Source organism: Phasianus colchicus, chromosome 10 (genome assembly GCF_987193195.1).
Source record: "Phasianus colchicus chromosome 10, bPhaCol1.hap1.1, whole genome shotgun sequence".
In the NCBI taxonomy this organism is placed as follows: Eukaryota; Metazoa; Chordata; class Aves; order Galliformes; family Phasianidae; genus Phasianus; species Phasianus colchicus.
Window position 1 is genome coordinate 14,193,326 of NC_143445.1, and position 19,010 is coordinate 14,212,335.

General features: G+C 44.0%; 1 protein-coding gene across 2 annotated transcripts in view; it reads left to right on the plus strand.

The window, feature by feature from the left end:
- The window catches only part of FGF12 (fibroblast growth factor 12), a 186,801-nt gene that overhangs the window by 63,529 nt on the left and 104,262 nt on the right, over positions 1–19,010 (plus strand). Inside the window, exon 1 of one of the 2 annotated variants that reach the window (XM_090147387.1) lies at positions 8,020–8,153. The exons of the other annotated variant lie outside the window; for it this stretch is intronic. Within the exon in view, the coding sequence (XP_090003513.1) occupies positions 8,066–8,153 (88 nt within the window). The 5' untranslated portion in view covers positions 8,020–8,065. Of the gene's footprint in view, positions 1–8,019; positions 8,154–19,010 lie in introns of those variants that run through there. 2 annotated transcript variants of the gene reach the window in all.

A 19,010-nucleotide genomic window follows, 5' to 3' on the forward strand; every position in this document is an offset into this window, starting at 1 on the left:
GCTTTAGCTTCTGATGAGCTGTGTTCTGTGGCATGCCAGGCCCATCACATGTGCCTTGTGCATGGCCCAGGGTTTGAACTTTACTCTCCAGAGGTGGACAACCAGCACAGGGATTCACCCTCATGGTGAATCTTGGCCACCCCTTATCTATGTTTCCCTCTGTTAATTTAACATCTTGCTGATTTATCTGCTCATATACAGGACTGTTTAATTCCCATATTTTATTTTTCTCTTGAAGTCCCACCCTCTCTCATTCACCTTTTGTAATTTCCTCTTTCTGGCCTTGTGCCATAGTGATCTTCACAAGAGTGATGCTTCATCTATCACTTGAATCCATTTTGCTCACATTTTGTCAGATTATACGTTTTGAGATGGAACTTGCTGGAATTTTTCTTCTAGCATAAGTCAGGTATTTCCAGCTGCCATGGAATGAAGGGTTCTTCCCTTCCCATAAGGAAGCAGGACTTCCCAAGGGCTGATAATCAGTGTAATCCTCTGTCTGGGCTGGCTCTGCCCGATGTGCAGTAGAAGCAGAGCAAGGCCATTACTGAGCATGTCGCAAGTCAGCAGAGATTCCATCCTTGGCAGCTGATGATGTTACCTGTCACTGGTGTGAATATTGCAAACTGGTGTTGCTAACTTTTAGAGGATTTGGGGGCCTTTCTTAAGTCCCCAAGCTGTTGCATAAGAATCACAACCTGACATATTTAGTTATTTTCTCGTTCTTACGGCTGCAGAGAGAAACTAACAATGTAAACCTTAAAAGACCTGAGTCAAATGCAGGAAAGAACCCCAAATGATCACACGGGGGCGTTGCCTGGACTACAGCTGTTGCACGCAGAGATGTAGAATCTGTGTCCTAAGAGGATGGGAGCCACGTTCTTCCCTGCTCACACCATTGCCAGCCAGCATACGTGGGTACCGTGCAATTGTCACAGTTAGTATGAGAAATGCTTCATTTCGATAAGGTCAGCACCTCTCCTTGAGGCTTTATTTTCATCATATTGTCAAAGAAAATACTTCAAGGTTGGAAGACTTTAGGAAATGTCATTTTATGGAAAGTGTGCTGATTACTGAATCTCTTGGGAGTACCCATCCAAAGCAAAAGTAACAGTATTTCCTGAGAAAGTCTGAGGATCTTTTCTTTGATGCCAGTGAGGACTGCTCCAGGAGAGAGACATTTTCAGAAAAGAGCTTTTCTCAAACACAACACCAGACCACATTTTGGTGTGATAAGGTCCCAGTTGCTGTTTTGGTGTTGTGTTGGTGGCGGCTGCTTGCTGCAGAGGAGTGACCCTGCCAGTGCAGTCTGCTTCCACAGTGTCTTTGTGTGCTCTTCAGAGGTCAATTAATGAGTGAAGGTCTGAACTGTAGTGCCCTGGTAGTGACTTTGCTGTGATCTGAGCTGCTGTGAATTGAAGCAGAAAGCGTTGCTTGTGCTGTTGCTCCCGAGGCAGGGAGCTAGGCAGGGAAGTACTTGCTTGTCTAGATGAGGCTGTGGCAAATGTGTTTTGTCACTATGCCTGAATAAAATGCTTCAGATCTGGATGACAGTAACAAGCTTTAAGTACCCCTGGAAGTAGGGCAGACTGGGGTTGTAGTGCCCAATCTCAGCTGCACTATTGAACATCTCCCACATTTGCCCTCAGAAAATCTCCTTTCTTCAGCCTCTCAGCCTTCCTCTGGGAGATGGATGGATTAATTGCACTCCTAAATGAGTTGAGGGGCCTGCCAGTTGCTCACATTTCCTGCAATACATTGGGGATGACCCAACCCAAGAGCACATCCTGATTGAGCTTAGAAGATGCACCCATTCTGGCACTGGTTTCATCTCATCAGCCACCTGCTGAAGGCACGGGAGCCAAGGTGTCCCAAGGCATCTGGTGATGGGCTCAGTCTGCTGAGATCACCCTCTGAGCCTCTTGGCACGATGAGAAGCTGTTGCCCTCTAAGCTTGGCTCACATCTCAGGCAAAGCCATTGCTGCCTGCTGTGGATTAATAACCTCAATTACCGGGGCGCTGTGGGTCAGATCTTCCCATCACTGACCGCATTATGGCCCTTTAATCTGCTTTCCTCTCTCACGACCTCTGAGCCCAAAGAGATCAGCAGGCAGGAGGAGATCTCCTGCCTTTTCCTTTCTGAGAGACTGAATTCGGAGCTGCTGGCAGAGGAATCGCACCAGCAAGGAGGGCACATTTACAGTGCTTTTTGCCATTCTCAAGTGTGAAGGGCGAAGTGGCAATGTCTGGGGATTTGCACTGAAGTTCATCAGCCTGTGAAAAATCAGAGCTTCTCACTCCATGGAGATCTGGCAGTCATCTCTGATTGTCTGGGGAAGGACAACTGGGCTCTTATGGGGGATCCTACCTTCCTGATACGTTGGCATGCCCTAAGCACTGGGGTAGAGGTGATCCATCTGAAGGCATGGACTTGGATTTCTATAATGTTTCCCTCACTGGAGTTCCCTCAGTGTAAATGGGTCAAGCTTCCAGAGCGGTGAAACTACCACTGGAGACAGAGCTGTGGTGCACCATGGTCCTGAATGATCTTGATGAGCAAGAGGAGATACGGTTTGCTGAGCAGAACAAAATCTTTTGGAATAAGGAAAGCAGAAGTAGGCAGGATTGAGTTGTAGAAGGATCTCCTGATACTGAGCACCTGGAGAGCTAACAGCAGCATAAACTGAGCCGTGCAGGAGAGTGTACCCGTGGATAGAAAAAAAATAATAATTCATGGTCATTAATGATGAGGGGGGCTATTGGGGCCATTTTGTCTTTGGTAAAAGGCCTCAGAGATGCTATGGGTATCTCTGAAAGTGCTAGCTCAGCAGAAACAAGCTAAAATTACTGGGAGAGGTACTGAGAGAAAATGGGAGCTAACATTATACTATGCTAGGAATCCCTGGTGTATTCCTACCCTGAATGCTGTGTGCAGCCCCAGTTATTCTGTCTCAAGAAATGGCATAGAGCTAGGAAAGATGCAGGAAGCAGCAACAAGGTCAGTGGAGCATGCGGAATGGCTGCTGCTCAGGGAGAGATGAAACAGATCAGACATTTTCAATGTCTTCAGAAACGAAACAATTGAGAAAGGAAATACGATGGAGGCGTATAAAGCCATGACTGTCATGGAGAACATGAAATTACCATTTCACAGTATAACTCCTAAGGTGAGCATTAAATGGAACTTCCAAGAAGCAGTTTTAAAGTAATGAGAGCTTTTCCCGGTATGTGATTAACCTGTAGAACTTCTTGCCAAAAGACAGGGAGGAAACTAACAGTATTAATGGCTTCCACAGCCTATTATAAAAATTTGCTGCGAAGAAATCAATCAAGGATTTTTAAATGCAGTGTGAGACATCCTGTGGGTGAGGGAATCACAAAGCTGCAGGGCACTAGAGGTGGGTGGACAGAGCGATGCATGGCTACCCTGCTCTTACTGTTTTCCAAAGCATACATTCCAAGGCACTGGCACTAGTACCAAAATATGTCTGGCAAAATCTTAAAAGTTTCAGCTTCTGAGGAAGTATTACTGCGATGCAAAACATCCTGAACAACCACTTTCCATTAACTCTGGCTTGAGACATTTGATACTCAAAGCCTTCCTTACATACAACATTAAATTTCTTTGTAATCTCTGGAGATGAGACTGCTAAGAACTTACTACTGTGAGATTTTTGTATGCCTGATAAACCAGTGAAATGATTGAGCCTATGGACATCTTTTTTTTGAACCTCCTTTGTAGAGCCAAGAAGAGGCTGAGATTTCAGCAAGTGTGTTCCTCCACCAAGAGCGGATGAAGTGGTTCCTGTTTCCATGTGTTCCTATGAGAGCTCTGCTTTATGAGCACAGAATGGCAACTAAATGTATAAAATGAAGTTGTCCTTCATTCCTGTCTCCTCTTCCACTTGCTGTTAGAAGGTGTGTGGCATACTTTTTCCAATGTAGACTTTCAAGCAGAAAAGCTGCTATCTTGGCCTTATAATGGACGCAATTTTATACTGATGAGGAAGAGGCTAATCCTCATGCTAAATCACCAAAATGAGACCTGATGGGTGATTCCTTTCTCAGCCACAAATTTGTCGAGTGACCTTCAGCAAACTCCTGAGCTTTGTGCCACAGTTTCCCACTGGTGTGCTCTGCACCTCATGGAGCTGGATGCAGGAGCCACGCGTGGTTAAGTATGGTTCTCAGGAAGCAGAGCTTGCCATCACTCTTTGTTAGTGCTCTGCTGCACTACCAGTAAGCAGAAATACTCAAAAATACTGTGATCACAGCAGATAAGCATTTGCACTGGAAAGAGATGTAATTTTTTAGCCTGTTCCAGGGCAGGCTTTGCTCAAACAGCTCATACAGTGAAAGATGATGCTGAGAAGGAGTGGTTATCTGTTATTGCTGATCACAGATGGATCCATGGAATGAGTGTCAAGAAATGAACCCCATGTACTCCCTGGGAGATGTGCAGAATTACAGAGAGGGACAAGGGCCAAAGGCTGCTTCGGTGCCAACTTGAACAGAGCTGTCAGGGCTAATGGGACATTTCTTACCACATCCGCCTGCACTTGGCCAGGAAATATAAAGAAGGCAACGGCTCACAGAGAAAACAACCTGTGCTGGCTGCTTGTCTGTTTATCAGTCATAATGTTCAAAGGACTGCAGGTAGTGAAAACAGCAACACAATGGACTCCTGCACCTTGAAAGATTATCACCTGCCTTTGCATGAATAGAAGGGAATGGCATTGCGCAACCAGTCTCTTCTGTGAGCTTTTGTAGACTTCTTTTTTTTTAATTTTTGGTTTTAGTAACTGATAAACTCCTGCATATTATGCTATTTTAATACCTAGCAAAGAGCCTTGTCTGCTAAATCACCTTATTTTCTCCGATCAGAGCACAGTGTATTCCTCTTTTTAGTGGAAGGTATTAATTTAAATTCCATAATCCCAAACATATTCTCGTTTCTGTTCTGTGCTTCAGAAGGCCAATGGCATTTTAATTTAATAAGAGAGAAACACATGACACTGTGTTCCCTGCAACTGTCTTCTGACCTCAATGAGTCTTTCTCAGCTTTCTTTATGTTCCAGCAAATGCGATTGCTGCACTGTCGTTTCTAACACCCATGTTCAACTGATGGGCACAATTTAATTATCTGCAGCATTTTCACAGCAACTTTTTAGATGTCATTTGCATTATTATTTAATAATGTAAGCCCATCAGTGGAGGCATGGCAAGATTTATGTCCTGTTGTCTGGATGTATGCTGGCCTTTTGCAGAGAAATAAATTTTATTTTGGTTTGTTTTGGTTTTGGATTAAAATGAGTTAACTCATCCAGTAATATCTTGATTTATCTCAGATCCCTTTAACTTCCCAAGTTCCATAAGCTTTGTTTACTGCAATAAGATTTACCTAATTGGGTACACGATATTACTGAGAGTTTTGTGGCATGTACACACTTGAGTCATGCATCACCATTCCTAAAGAATTATAATTTGCCTTTTTTGTTGTTCTATTCTGCTGTTTAAACTTACTTAAGCCCACTCAGTTTGAAAGAATGTGTGCTCGTTGCAGTCCTCATGCCCCTCTTTCAGAAATGTCAAGTAACACTTTCTCATTCTTCCCACTGGTTGGATTCTGCCCTCTTGTACTGTTGTAAATCAGGAGTCGACCCCATTGAAGCCTGCCATGCACAGAAGTGCTGATAGATCAGCACCTATCAAGCCGGGCTCATCATGATGATAGAAACCCAAAGAGAAATGGGGATTATTTTGTTAGTAGCTGTGTAGGGATTTTTCTGTTTGTTTGTTTTCCCAAGAACTGTCATTTTAATGAACAGAGCTCACAGACTTCTAATTTTTTCTTCTTGCAAACCTCTGTATCTTGCCTAGTACGTGTGTCCTCACATGTCCAAGTGGTTATGCCTATCTGTTCCTATGCTAGCTTAAAACAGATGATATCAGTGCACCTCTCTCCTGGTACCTGGTGCTGCACTTCAGCATTGGCTTCACTAACTCAGAGCCCCCTCATTCACAGCTACACACTGGCTGCAATGCATGGGGAGCATCTTGACTTCAGCTCACTGTGCTGTCCCCGATCTGCAAGATCCACAACTATTCTCATCTCCCAGGATGGCTGTAGGCTTTCTGTAACTTGGTGAGTTTGCCACATTCTGTGCAAAACAGTTTGTTAATAACTAATCCTGGGATCTATGCTACTTTGCATCCTTTTAATGGTCCTGAACTTGGTGCTACTGGCTTTGCTTCTAAGTGCTGTTTTCAGTGTTCTGAGTACAGTTGACTGAAAAATAAGAGCTTCCATTTCATGAAACATTCAGCAATTGCACTATTTCTTTCTTTTTTTTTTTTTTTTTCATATTATGGAGGAAAACTGAAACTGTGAAGTGTTTACTGATGGCATGAATGTCTCGTGTGCTTTCACCAATACTGATTTTACCACAAATCCTCAACAGACATTCACACTAGAACAACGTTTATTTTGCTGTGCTCGGTTTATGTGAGTCAGTACTCTGATCTCCATGTAATTCAGAGCTTTCGTTTTTCCATCCTAGTGGAATTCCTAGTGCTGCAGCCACGTGCTGGCTGTGCCTCTTGTGTTTTGTTATGAGTTGAGGGACATCCTACCAAGTATTAACAATAAAGCCTGTTCTGCACTTCCCCATCCATGTGAAATGTTGGCCAAAAGCTGGTTACATTCCTAGTGCAGCCTCTAGGAACAGTCCCAACAGCTGGTCTGCTTTTGTTGGGTGTTGGGAGAAGCAAATGTAGAAAAAGCTTTGAAAGCCAGTGCATGAATATGTAACTGTGTGTAAGCACAATGTAATCCAGATTGAAATTCGCCTGGTGTAAGGTTTGGATTTGTCCCTTTTAGTGGACTATTGCAGTCTACTCAGGCAAAAGGGTTCATCCAAGAGGGTTTTTTGTATATCCCCTGAGGAACATTTCATACTCTATGCAGCCTGTGTAGGGTGGCTTTTGTGCTGAGAAGTTCCATTAATCATCCAATAGGAAGAGAGAGAATGGACTCAAGTTGTGCCAGAGGAGGTTCAGGTTGGATATCAGGAAAATTTTCTTCTCAGAAGGAGCAGTGGTGCTCTGGCACAGGCTGCCCAGGGAGGTGGCGGAGTCACCATCCCTGAAGGTGCTCAAGAAACATGGAGTTGTGGACCTGAGGGATATGATTAGTGGGCATTGTTGGTGGTAAGTGGACAGTTGGACTAGATGGTCTTAGAGGTCTTACGAATCCTATGACAGCTCTTGGAGGAGCATCCTTCCCCAGCTGTCCAGCTTGTGATCTGTGAGTCCAAATTTGTGCAGTGCAGAAACTGAGCATGGAGTTAAGTCTGCAACAGCGTATCTGCCATGGTTTAAAACTGTGTAAGAGAGAATGAACCTTAATTTTCAGTGACACGGCCTTACCCCAAAGCTGTTGCTTTAGGATCCCTGAGCGTAAACAAGGATTGTGTGGACTGTGAGCTTGCACATCCCTGTTTCCAGACACACGCTCTTACTGGTGACTTAAGACGAGAGGTGTGTCTTGTTCCCAGCCACGTTGCAGGTCTCGTGGTTCGTGCCACGCAGGGAGCCCCGGAAAAGCCATATTCAGAGCCCCCCGCACGTGGTGCGCTCCACTCCGCGCTGTGAGTCCCGCTGCCGGCGGGCGGCACTCGGGCAACTCGAGCGCGGCGGAGCCGTGCGGGGCGGCGGCGGGAGGTGCCCGGGGGCGGCGGAGCGCAGCGGCCGAGACTGCCGGCTGCGGGGGGGTCCCGGCGGGGGCTGTGCCGGCAGGGGGCAGGGCTGGGAGCCGGCCGTTTGTGTTTCTAGGGCTTGACGTCCTTCCAGCCGGCCCGACCCCCTTCCCGGCAAAGCCTGTCCTCCCCCGGCGGAGAAGTCCCGAGAAGTGGCGGTGGGTTCCCCCCCCGAGGCGAGGCGGGACCGGAGCGATGGGCCGGGAAGTTTGGCGGCGAGAAGGGCCGGTGCCCCGCCGCTGAAAGCCGGCCGCTCCGGGGCCGGTCCCTTTTCCGAGGAACGGGAGGGCGCCATAAAGTGAAATCCATGAGGATTCTCGGGCTTCTCCTGGAGAAAGGTTCGCATATGCTGCAGTGTCTCTGTGGAAGGCGCCTGAGATCAAGCAACAGCCCAGGTGGGGGGAGCGCGCGTCCTTGTCCCCGCCGCCCTCGCCTCCCCTCCTGGGTGCCGCTCGGGCTGGGCTGGCCCCGTTTCCTGGCCTTCCTCCCCCTCCTCCTCTTCCATTTCCTTCTCCTCCCCGTCGGCCCGGCCGGCTCCGCACACAGGTGGCCGGGCGCTGTCCGCGGTGCTGACCCCAGCGGGGATTCCCCAGGCACGGATCCTCATCCCCACACGGGTCCCTCACCCATGGTCCTTATCCTCGACCCCCATTAACCCGAGGTTTCACCCTAAACCCCTATGCCAGCCTTGTATTGTTATCTGGGGTACCACATCATACCTGCAGCACCCACAGCACCGCATGGTTCTCCCTTACACATGTGGAGCCCTCTTTTTGCACATGGCCCTCATGTGCTTTCCCCACCCCACCTGGGTTCCTCACCCTAACAGTGGGCCCCATTGCTGTTCAAAATAGCGGTGAGCTTCCCTAAGGTGCCACACAGCCAAACAACTCTAGGTTTGGAGTTGAGCCTGCTGCAAGATATCCCCATACCCCATTTGTTTGTAGTTGCAACATTTTCTTGAAGGGTATTAAATGTCTTCTTGTGTGAGGATGCCCTGACTTGACTGCTCCTGGTGAGGGAGCTGGGAGTCTCCCAGACTGTCTTATGCCTCCCGTTCTGCTGGGGAGAGAGTTCTGCTGGAGGCTGCTCCATGTTGGGGAGCACAGTGGGGTGAAGGGCTGAAACATGCTTATACTTGAGCTGTACCTAAGCATTGTTGGAGAAGAGACTAGGAGTGGGAGTGCAAGTGCCTTGATTTGGTATGGTACTGTGCCTGAGTTTTAGGGTGATCTGGATGAAGCCCTTTAAGTGGTGTGTCTGCAGTTTCCTTTGTGCTGTACATGTTTTAGGAGTCTGACTTTCCCTTTCCACAACACTGAGTAAATGGTAATGGAAAGAATCCCGTGTTATTACTATTATTTAAGATTTGTGGAGGTTGTAGCACTAAAGCTGACGCTTTGAGCTTGACTGGCTTTCAGTTCCTGACCATTATAATCTTTGTGCACTGGTTGTTTATAAGGATGTCTTTAGTGCTTCTTTTTAATGCTTATGTTGTTTCCTTATGCGAGATCTTATTCTCATAAGAGAGAATTTTCCATGCTTCTTGCGTAAATACTTGCTGTTATCCATTGAAGAGAAAGACTGCGCTTGGGGAACTCTGTTGCTGAGGTAGCCTGAGTTCCCTTCAGGCCTACCTAAGGAAAATTTCTTAACGGCAAGAACTGGCTGTTTATGTGTCAGTATCCCCTTCCCTTCCACCAGACCCATGAGTGGGCAGGTTCTGGATGTAACTAGCTCAAGGGAATAGGGAACATGCTGAAATCTGTAAGATGGTCAACGTGGCTCCCTTGAAAATATCTTCTGCCCTACTTTGAAGAAAGATTTGATCAAACTAAACAGAACAAAGCTTTGTTTGAAAGTATCACAGGCATTTTTCTCTTTAAGTGGAGAAAGACGTATGAGGGGTTTTTTAGTGCTACTTGTGAATATTCGTGTTATGTCATTTGCAAACTTGGGGCAGCAAAGTGTACAGTAACCTACAGGTAAAAAAAATGGAGTAGTGCTTAAGTTATTAGGACATGATAGATTACAACTACAGCAAACAAAAATCAAGTTGTAGAGTCATGATGGTTATCCTGTTGAGTTTGTTTGGCTTTTCTGATTGATCCTGTCCTAAGACCTGCTTGATGGATCTTTCATCATTTCTCTTGCCTTGAGTGATACTGAGCATTGTGTGGTCTGTGTATTTCACAATGTTGTGCTATAAAGAGGCAGCCCATGGGACTGTCATTATCTCTATCTGGCCTTATTTTCTAGTTACTAACCTAATGCCACTACAAGACCACCAACAGATCACTCCAGTTGTGGTATTTCACATGGAATTGGGGAGTTAAAATGTTTTCTTTTCCTGGCTGCATTTGTTCCCTTTCTATAGAGATTGGACTTTACATTCTCAAAAAAAAATGTGCACAAAAATAAATGAAAGCTGCTCCTGATAAAAGAGGTCACGGTGGGCTGGGCCCATTGGAGGAGAGATTTCCTTGCTACTTCTTTAAAAGGTAATCATGCCTCAGGAGATAGGTGCCTACTTCTACAATAGATCTAACTGGTGTAGCATTTTGTCTAGCATGGCACCAGGGGACTATGCCAGTCAGAGATGTAAAGCAACAGAAGGATGATACGTTGTAGAAGAATGACCATGGGAACGTATACTACAGCAAGGATATAAAGTGCTGTGAGCTAATTCTATGCCCTTGATAATCTAATCTGAGGAGTTGTGCTGACGGTCAGAAGTTCACACCAAATTATTTGTGCACTCATGTTACCCATATGATTGGACAAGCACCTTCAACCTTCTCCCATCTACGTTTTCTTTCATGAGAAAGGGTATAAACATGTGCTTAAATTCACATTCATACTTCTGTGTTGTGCTGACTCAGAGCTCTAGACCACTCCTGACTTCAACAGAAACCAGTGCATAATACTTCAAAGAAAAAGAAAGTAGTTTAAAGAGTCTATTAAGTGTCACAACAGTGCAAGTAATTCATAGTAGTATGAAACAAGAGATTTATTCCTTAATCCACTGTGTATTATTTTCCAGTATTTTGGCACAGCAATATTGTGTATCATCTTCCATGTACTTCACTTGTATCTTAGTTTCAGAAGTCATAAGCTGACTGATTGCATTGCATGTGCAGAGATATTTCCCTTCTGTGATCATAATTAATTTTGTTAAGTCTTTATTTCTAAGTTAATTTCCCCTGCTAAAAATTTTTCCCCATTTCCTTGGGATGCATGATCTGCTTTGGGATATGAAGATTTTTGGTCTTCTAAGTCAACATAATGCAGTACATTGCTACAGTCCTAACTTCAAGGTAAACATTAGGCAGTGACTGAATTGGAGATACAACTGTGTATGTAATTGTGAAAAATCATTTCAGATTACCTATTTTGCTTGCAACTACTTGAAGCAAAAGACTATGTACTAACTATGTTATCATAGTGTGACGATTTCCGCTAGCAAGTGTTTCAGTTCTCCTCTGTAAGGAATTCTTATTTGGCCATTCAAGTGGTTCTGTCTCATATTTATTCTGCCCTTGGCTCCTGTATGGGCTCTTCTGTCTGTTGCTAAATCCACAGGTATTTCTCACATCACCTGATCAACTGGAATGAAAACATTCAGCAGGAACACATTTTCAGCTTTCTTTTTTTCTTTTTTTTCTTTTTTTTTTTTTTGGTAGTAGAGGCCTGGTTGAGTCCAGAGACTGATCTGTTCTCAAACGTTTGGATCAAAGTTCAAGCCCCTATCCTGAAAAACAATGCCTTCAACAGAAATTAAGGACATATTGAAAGTAAATTCTGAAACTGGCTTCACTGGGCCTCTCACACTGGTAAAATTTGGAGATGCTCCTGGAAATATGCCGATCGATGCTGGCTTTATGGCAGATTAAAATGATGTCTGGCACAGCAGGTCTTTATGTTTCTCCAAGCATCACAACACTAAGCCTGATATTTGGGGCAATAGCAATGAGCATTCTGTCTAGGTAGGCAGGGACAGACTGACTTTGCTACTAGCCTGTCTGTTTCTGTCCATACACACTGTTGCATTTGTTCTGAGACTATTTGGGGCACTGTAATAATGTGCCCACACTTGCAGATGTAAATGGAATTACATACATAAGATATACAGTTGTGTATTCAAGATTAACATTTGGCTTATCAGACATGCCTTGTTTTGTTTGGGATTCCTTGTTTGGCTTACACAGTGATCTGTGCACCCATATGAACTTCACTTACACCAGTTCTGGAAGTTTTTCCCACTGTTGTTTATTCAGGTAGACGTCAGGATACAATGTAGAGCATACACTTTGCTGTCAGCTTCAAATGGGTAGAAATAATAGGTCTGCATGACCAATAGTAAAACTTAGGCCTGCTTGCTGAGTGACAGTTGGGAGTATGATACAGATGTGCATTGCTGGTGGGAGGCAGAAGGTGACTTACTGTCACTGAGCTGGAGGTGGGAGCTGGTCACAAGGCAGAGAAGTGATGATGTTGCACTGGGGGGATCATCAGCATCTTTCCATTCCTAAACCAGCTCCCCTACTTTCTGCCACTATTCAAAATGTGTCAGTTGCCTGCACACATTTTGCTCAGGCTCCCTCTTCTTGTTGCATGTCCTTAGAAAACAAACATTTGCTGACCAGTGGAAACTAAGTACATGTGCTGTTCCACAGTAATTCCTATTGTTGACACTCATATGCTGGCTGAAAGAAAACCTTTGTCTGATTTAGTTTAATTCACCTGGGAAATGAATTAAGCAAAACTGAAAATTCTTTTTTATTTTGTAATAGGAGCACTCCTCTTGGGTATTATTCAAGAATAGCTATAGCACTTTAAATCTACGCTTTCCTTCATTCTGAAGTAACCTTCTCATGTAGACATACACTAAGTATCTCTCCTGGAAGCCTGTAGTGCTCGTGTGTCTCTGGTCTGTCTGAGCTAGAAATGATGGTCTTCACAGAGTTCTTATTTGCTGCAATTGCTTAAGTCCTATCAGGCAGAAGTTCAGAGGTACAGATTACGATGATCTTAAAGCTTATATGTAAAACTTTTTTGAAGTGTTCACATGCAGATCTATGTTGTTACGTGAAGGAAAGTCTTTGATTTCGTATAAGATGTTATGGTTCACTTTGCAATAAAATTTTTCAGAAATCTTTAAAAGCAGACACGTGGCTGGGGACTTCCTGGCATTAGGTGGTTTGGTCAGTGCATGGCTGACAGCTGGCTGTCTGGGCATACAGAGCAGAGGTCTGGAATGGCCAGATCTTCACCTACCCTTCTGAGTCCTGAAACTTCTCTGGGTACAACTGGGGCACAACCAGTATTGAATAGTATTTGTGAAATGCTTTTCTTTCAACAAACATAGGCAAAATAAGCTTCATCTTAACAAGGACAGGAAAAAATTCTCTGAAATAAAGGTTGGCTCAACTATGCCCTTGTTGTCGAGAAGTTTACAGAGTTTTGCAAAGGTATGACATTTAGTTCCCTCCTCCTCCTGTACCAAACCAAGGAAAGAGAGAGAATTTGTCTGAGTTTAAACACCATGTGCAACTTTGACACGTTGTAAACTCCATGTTTGGGTGAGAAATGTTAACAAAGAATTTTGTGAAAGATTTTTCCTGCTTTTCTGTTGGTTTTCTGGAATGACTGCATGCACAAAATGCTGTCTTCTGTGTTACTGTTTTTCCAGTTTGAAAATGACAGAAGAATCCAGGTTCATAAGCTGGTACTTAAAGCTGATGACTCCTAGAGCAAGTGCTTTCAGCTTGAGAGCTGTGTGAAGATCATTAGGTCACATCCACTCAATGACCAAGGAGTTTTTCCGGACGTAGGTCTCAGTTCAGCGAACTGTTTAAGTGCACATCTACACATGCACCTAATCCCATTTTAAGACGATCATGTGCTTAACAGAGTCATTGTTTTGGACAACTGTCTTTCAGCCTTCTCTAACATTAGGCATCCCTAAAATTCCTCCTGTTTTTCCTATCTTAATTTGAGATCACTGCTGATAGACTTGTTGTCCATTTGACTTAGGCCCTTGTGGAGGTGTTCACAGTTCCCAGCTGAAAAGCCCTGTTCATAAAAGAAACCGAGATCCCATTATGTTATTTGTGAGAATGATCTACTCATTTACTAGATATCATTTCCAAACACTTCTCTTCCCACAGACCTTTCTGCTGGTTCCTAAAAGTAAACTACTCCTTCTGCTGTTGCTGATACTAGTTGCAGACATTATAAAGCCAGGTGGTACAGATATCATTAACAGTTCAGCAAGCTTTGAAAGCAAGAAGAGATTGGTTATGTGGTGGTAGCATACAAAGCTTTCAGCTGTATGAATAGATGTTTGCTTAAAGGCCTTTAAATAGATTCTTCTCCCTAAAGGAAAAGAGATGTGCAACATTTAATAATAAAAATAGCATTTCTTCCCTTAGCCTGAAATGGCATGGAAGGAGGTAATCATGTTTTGTATGGTAAAGCATTTTTCTAAGTGGCATGTTTATGCCTTTCTAGTATCGTGGCTGTGATTGGCTGCTGGGCCCATTTGCATGTGCTAAATTGCAGTCCTGGAGATCTGTGAAAACAACCCAGCAAAGCCAGTCTCAGCTGGGAGCATGGAAGCTGCTACTAATTTTGTGATGAGCCACCCACAGGCCCAGTGTGAGTCATTATCATTGTTTTGTTCTCCAGAATTCAGCACGGAATGCTTCCAGGATCCAAACTGAGGATTATCACTGGAATTGTACTTATTCCCTCACGGCTTTGTTTGTTTCAGATAAGAGGGAAAAATTCCATTCTGAAAAGCATGAACTTAGCAATTGTTTCCTTATTAGTGTTCTGTTTCTGCTTTAATGTGCATTCACAGCCATGCGTTCACTTGAAAACTCACTTGTGCATAGCACAGCCCTCTTGGTGTTCTGTCCTAATTAGGTTGTCATGTGAATTTGAGGGAATGGTGGGCAACGACAAGAATGGAGTGACTTGACTGAAGCCATGACTTGGCTTTGTCAGAGCTCTCTGTTCTTACATGTGTCCCAATAGCAGTTCCCAGCAAATCTATTTATGTAGTCACAGTTGTACACGGGACCCGTTGAGACATTGCATTTATTGTGGGTCTTTCATCTGATGAGTGCACTGGACATAGGCCTGATTACTCACTTGCTGACATTGCTGGTGATCCTGAAGATAGAAGAAAGGGTTGAGGGAACTAGAAAATCCCCTGCCTAATCCAGTAATTTTGGTCCCAGTTTTCTGCCTGCTTTCTAGGTAGTCTTCTCAGATTTCTTCAGTTGTGCCTGTGACCATGCAGGGAAAAATGGGCAGGATGCAGGGGAACACAGAAAGGTCCCAGAGAAGGAAAACTGAATGTGTGGGCATTAAAAGCAGGGGAAGTATTTTAAATGCAAAACTTTCTGAGTTCCTGTGACTTGCTGTTACTAATCTTCTTCTGTTGTGTTTTTGGTTTTTTTTTTTGCTGGTAGAGATGTGGGTAGAGAAGACATGGATAGTGTGGGAAGGATACATGAACATGAAGATGGAATAAGGAACTGAAAGCACCAAGGCAGAGAGATGGAGAAAGGGGGGCTTCTTATGAAACTGGCTCTAGAAATGTGTGGTGGGTAAAAGTGGTACTTCATGCTCTGCCTTAGTCTGGTGAATTTTCAGGTTTGGAAAATCTGCTGGGGGAACCTGGGGTGTGATAGAATGGAGGGACAAATCACAGCAGCCTTCCCTGTGCGGCTTGGGGTGGAGGTGAACATGTTTAAATGAAACATTCAGACTGGGAAAGCACAAGGATCAGATGTGTCTGTTGTATTCCTGCAGCAGTGGTACTTAAGTGTCTTGATGATGTTGGTGCATATAGAAATGACCACTGGAAAGGTGTTGTCAAGTTCTCTCTACTGCAAATTCCTTCTCCATTCTGGATTTCCTCTTCTATCAAAATGTGTGGTGAAAATCAGACCAAATGGGGAGATCACAAGTATGCTGGTGGTGGGACTGGGCAGCCAACACGCTGTTAATGTTTGTCTGAATTCTTGCGACTTGCTGCTGCTCATCTTCTTCCACAATGCTTTTTTCCTCTGTTGGAGACAGCAGCTTTCCCTTTAGTAGCCCTGTACGTGCATCTGACTGTACAAGGAATCACAGTGGTGAAATTCGGGTGCAGACCCTGACAGTTTGGGGACACGTCCCTACGTCCCTGTGCAGTGTGCTCTCCTTGTTCCCAACTCTACTGCTTGCCACCTTCTTGGGGTTATTATTGCAGTCAGTGTATTGCTGGGACTGGAGGCACCAATAGATGCTAAATGGCTGGTTTCCCTAAGCACTTTTGTTCTGGATAAGCAGGGTAATTTGTAAATATTTGGTTGGTTGATCAGATAAATATGTATGTAAATATTCAAGCGTGGCTCAACTTCCTGCTGCAATGCTCAGGCATTCCTCTCAGATGACTGGGAATTTACCTTTTACGGTTAAGATTGAAACTCAGTTTGCTTTTCCTCTAACTCTGAATGTGATGAATCTGTTACTGTTGTTAGCCATAACCTAGAGCAGTTCTGGGGATAAAATTCATGTCTGTCAGTCACTGGCAGGCTGCTCAGCAAGGGAAATGCTCCTTCCCTGCCTCCACCCAGCCCAGTAAATGTGACACACATCACATCTTCTGGGAGATCTCTTGCTGCCCTGCAGCTCACTCCCAGCACCTCAGCCACAAGGTGAAAGGATTTGGTTTCTTTTTAGAGATGGTATATCAGTGAGTTGGTTTTTTGTTTTTGTTTTTTCTCTTGACGTTAAGAAAAGTGAGTCAGAACAATCAGATTTCTTCAGATGGTTTGTCAAGCATGAAGAAAAAGTACGGTTAAGTGGAATCATGTCCTTTTCCAATGAAACACTTCTGTGAATGAATTTTGTTCTTGTTGGGCATTCCCAGCAAGTGGTGGGGTCTGCTGAGAGCTTTCTGCTGCACACACAACTGTGTTCTTTGGGTCAATATCCTGTGTTAGCACGCTGGTGGGCAAGCCCTCAGGGATGGATCCTCCTGGAGGATGTCAGGAAACATGGCTTTTAAATGATAGTTCTTGCTTCTCGATAAGCACGTAGCACCACTAACTGCCTAGGGACAGTCTTCTGTTGTAGCACGTTTATAATCTCTATTTAAGCCTTAAAACCAGGAGCAAGCATGTCTTACTCCCTGTTTCAGCTTTGCTTTATCCGCAATAATGTTGTGTTATAAAGCCAGATCTTCAATGGGTTTAATATGGACTGGAAAGCATTATTTGACACTCACAAAACAAACAAACAAACAAAAAAAACACCAACATTACGTAGGCAGCATCAATTAACAAAAAAAACATGAAAGCAGTTAAACCAGGCCATAATAAAATGTCCATCTCACCCAGCAATTCTTTTTTCCAGCTAGATTAAGCAGATAGAAAGAAGTAGGAAAATAGTACTAAGATATGTCCCCCAAATGCTCTCCCAGCTGCTAGCTATTTTCAGCTTAGGAAATGTTCTGAACAAGACATGATTCAATGTATTTAGAGATTCTCAGTGGATTTCTCTTCTTTGTGCTTGACCAGGTTCCCCTTGAGCATCATAGCGTCCTGTGGAAAGGATTTCCCTGGATCAGATATAGAAAGGTGCACTCCCCTTTCCTTTGTTTTGAATCTGATTCCAGACAGCTTGTTTCAATGCCTGCTGGAGACCTCTTTGGTCTGGTGAAAATCTGGCCCCGTCCTCCTCCCTTGGCACTTGTGATTTCATGGGCCTCAAGCTGTCTGCCTTGCAGTCTAAAGTGTTTTTGCTGGCTTTCTTTGAACCATTCCCAGTTCCAATGTTTGTTGCAATGAAAGAAACACTGTAGCACACGCAAACCATAGCTTGAACATTGCAAACCTCCTCTTGTGCTCCCCCTTAAATGGTTTTCTGATTCTTGTGCGTGGAGTCGAAATTAATCCTATGTAAATCCAAGTGGTGGCTGAGAGACTCAAACAGCACCTGTATGGGACACTGCAGAACTCCAAGGTTAATATTACTCTGAGTCTGGACACTGGAACTGGGGAAATGGGCTTAGATTTTACATATTTAATAGAAAATGCACCATGAGGATATTAGAGTATGGATGAGATTACTCATTTGTGCTTTGAGAAGCATTTGAGACTCCCAGTCATTCAGTAAGCTCCCATTAAAAGCCCATTCATTATACATTTCTCACATAAAAGTATTTAAGGTTCAATAGGAGAGCAGCTTACCAGGGAGAGCGTGTTGACTGCCTGCTTGGAGAAAACAGATGCAGGCAATTACTCTGTAAATGTTAAGCAGAACCTGTGAGCCAGTGCTTGCAGGGCTCCAAGGTTGGATGTTAGGAAACGCTTCTTCTCTGAAATAGTCGTGGTTCATTGGCACAGGCTGCCCAGGGAGGTGGTGGAATCACTGTCCCTGGTCATGTTCAAGAAACATGGAGTTGTGCCAGTGAAGGACATGGTTAGTGGGCATGGTGGAGATGGGTTAACAGTTGGAATAGATGACCTTAGTGGTCTTTCCCAACCTGATTCTGTGATTCTAGGGTGGCCATCTAGAAGCCTGGGAGGGCATTGATGGATGTGTTGGCAATGAACACCCTGTCTTCCTGCCTTCCCAAAAGAGAGTTTTGTCCAGGGAAGTTTTCTGACACTGAATCTGAACCAGCACTCATTTTAAAATGCTCAGAGTTACATCTTCTGCATGAAGGCAGAGAGGCATTTATGCCACTAAATGTTAATGGGAATGTTTTAAGAGGTAGATTTCACAGAAAACAGGGTTTTGTTTGGAGCTTACTTATCCTCTCTGCATCACCTGCAGCAGTGTGCTAATGCATAGGCAAAGTGGGCTGTGACCTCAATCAGCTAGTTAATTTTAAGCCCATGCTTAAATGATTTGCTAAAACTGTACTTATTCAGAGAAGGAAAGCTGACTGTATTTTCATTGCTCAAGCTAGGTGAATTATAACATGTAAGGGATTTTAATGATGAAAGGGTAAATTACGCTTTCAAACAATAATTTAAGTTCCCATAAAGAATATTAGTAACAGCCAGGATGTCAGATGGTAGATAGTCATGTTTATACCTCGATAATAGCCTCTTCAAAATTACTTGAAACATTCTATTGTGCATTTACATTTTTATCTCTGGATTTTTAAGATGAGAGGGCCTTATTAAACCAAATTCTTTTTATGGCTTGTGTCAATGGAAAATGCTCTTTTAAATGTTTAGAAG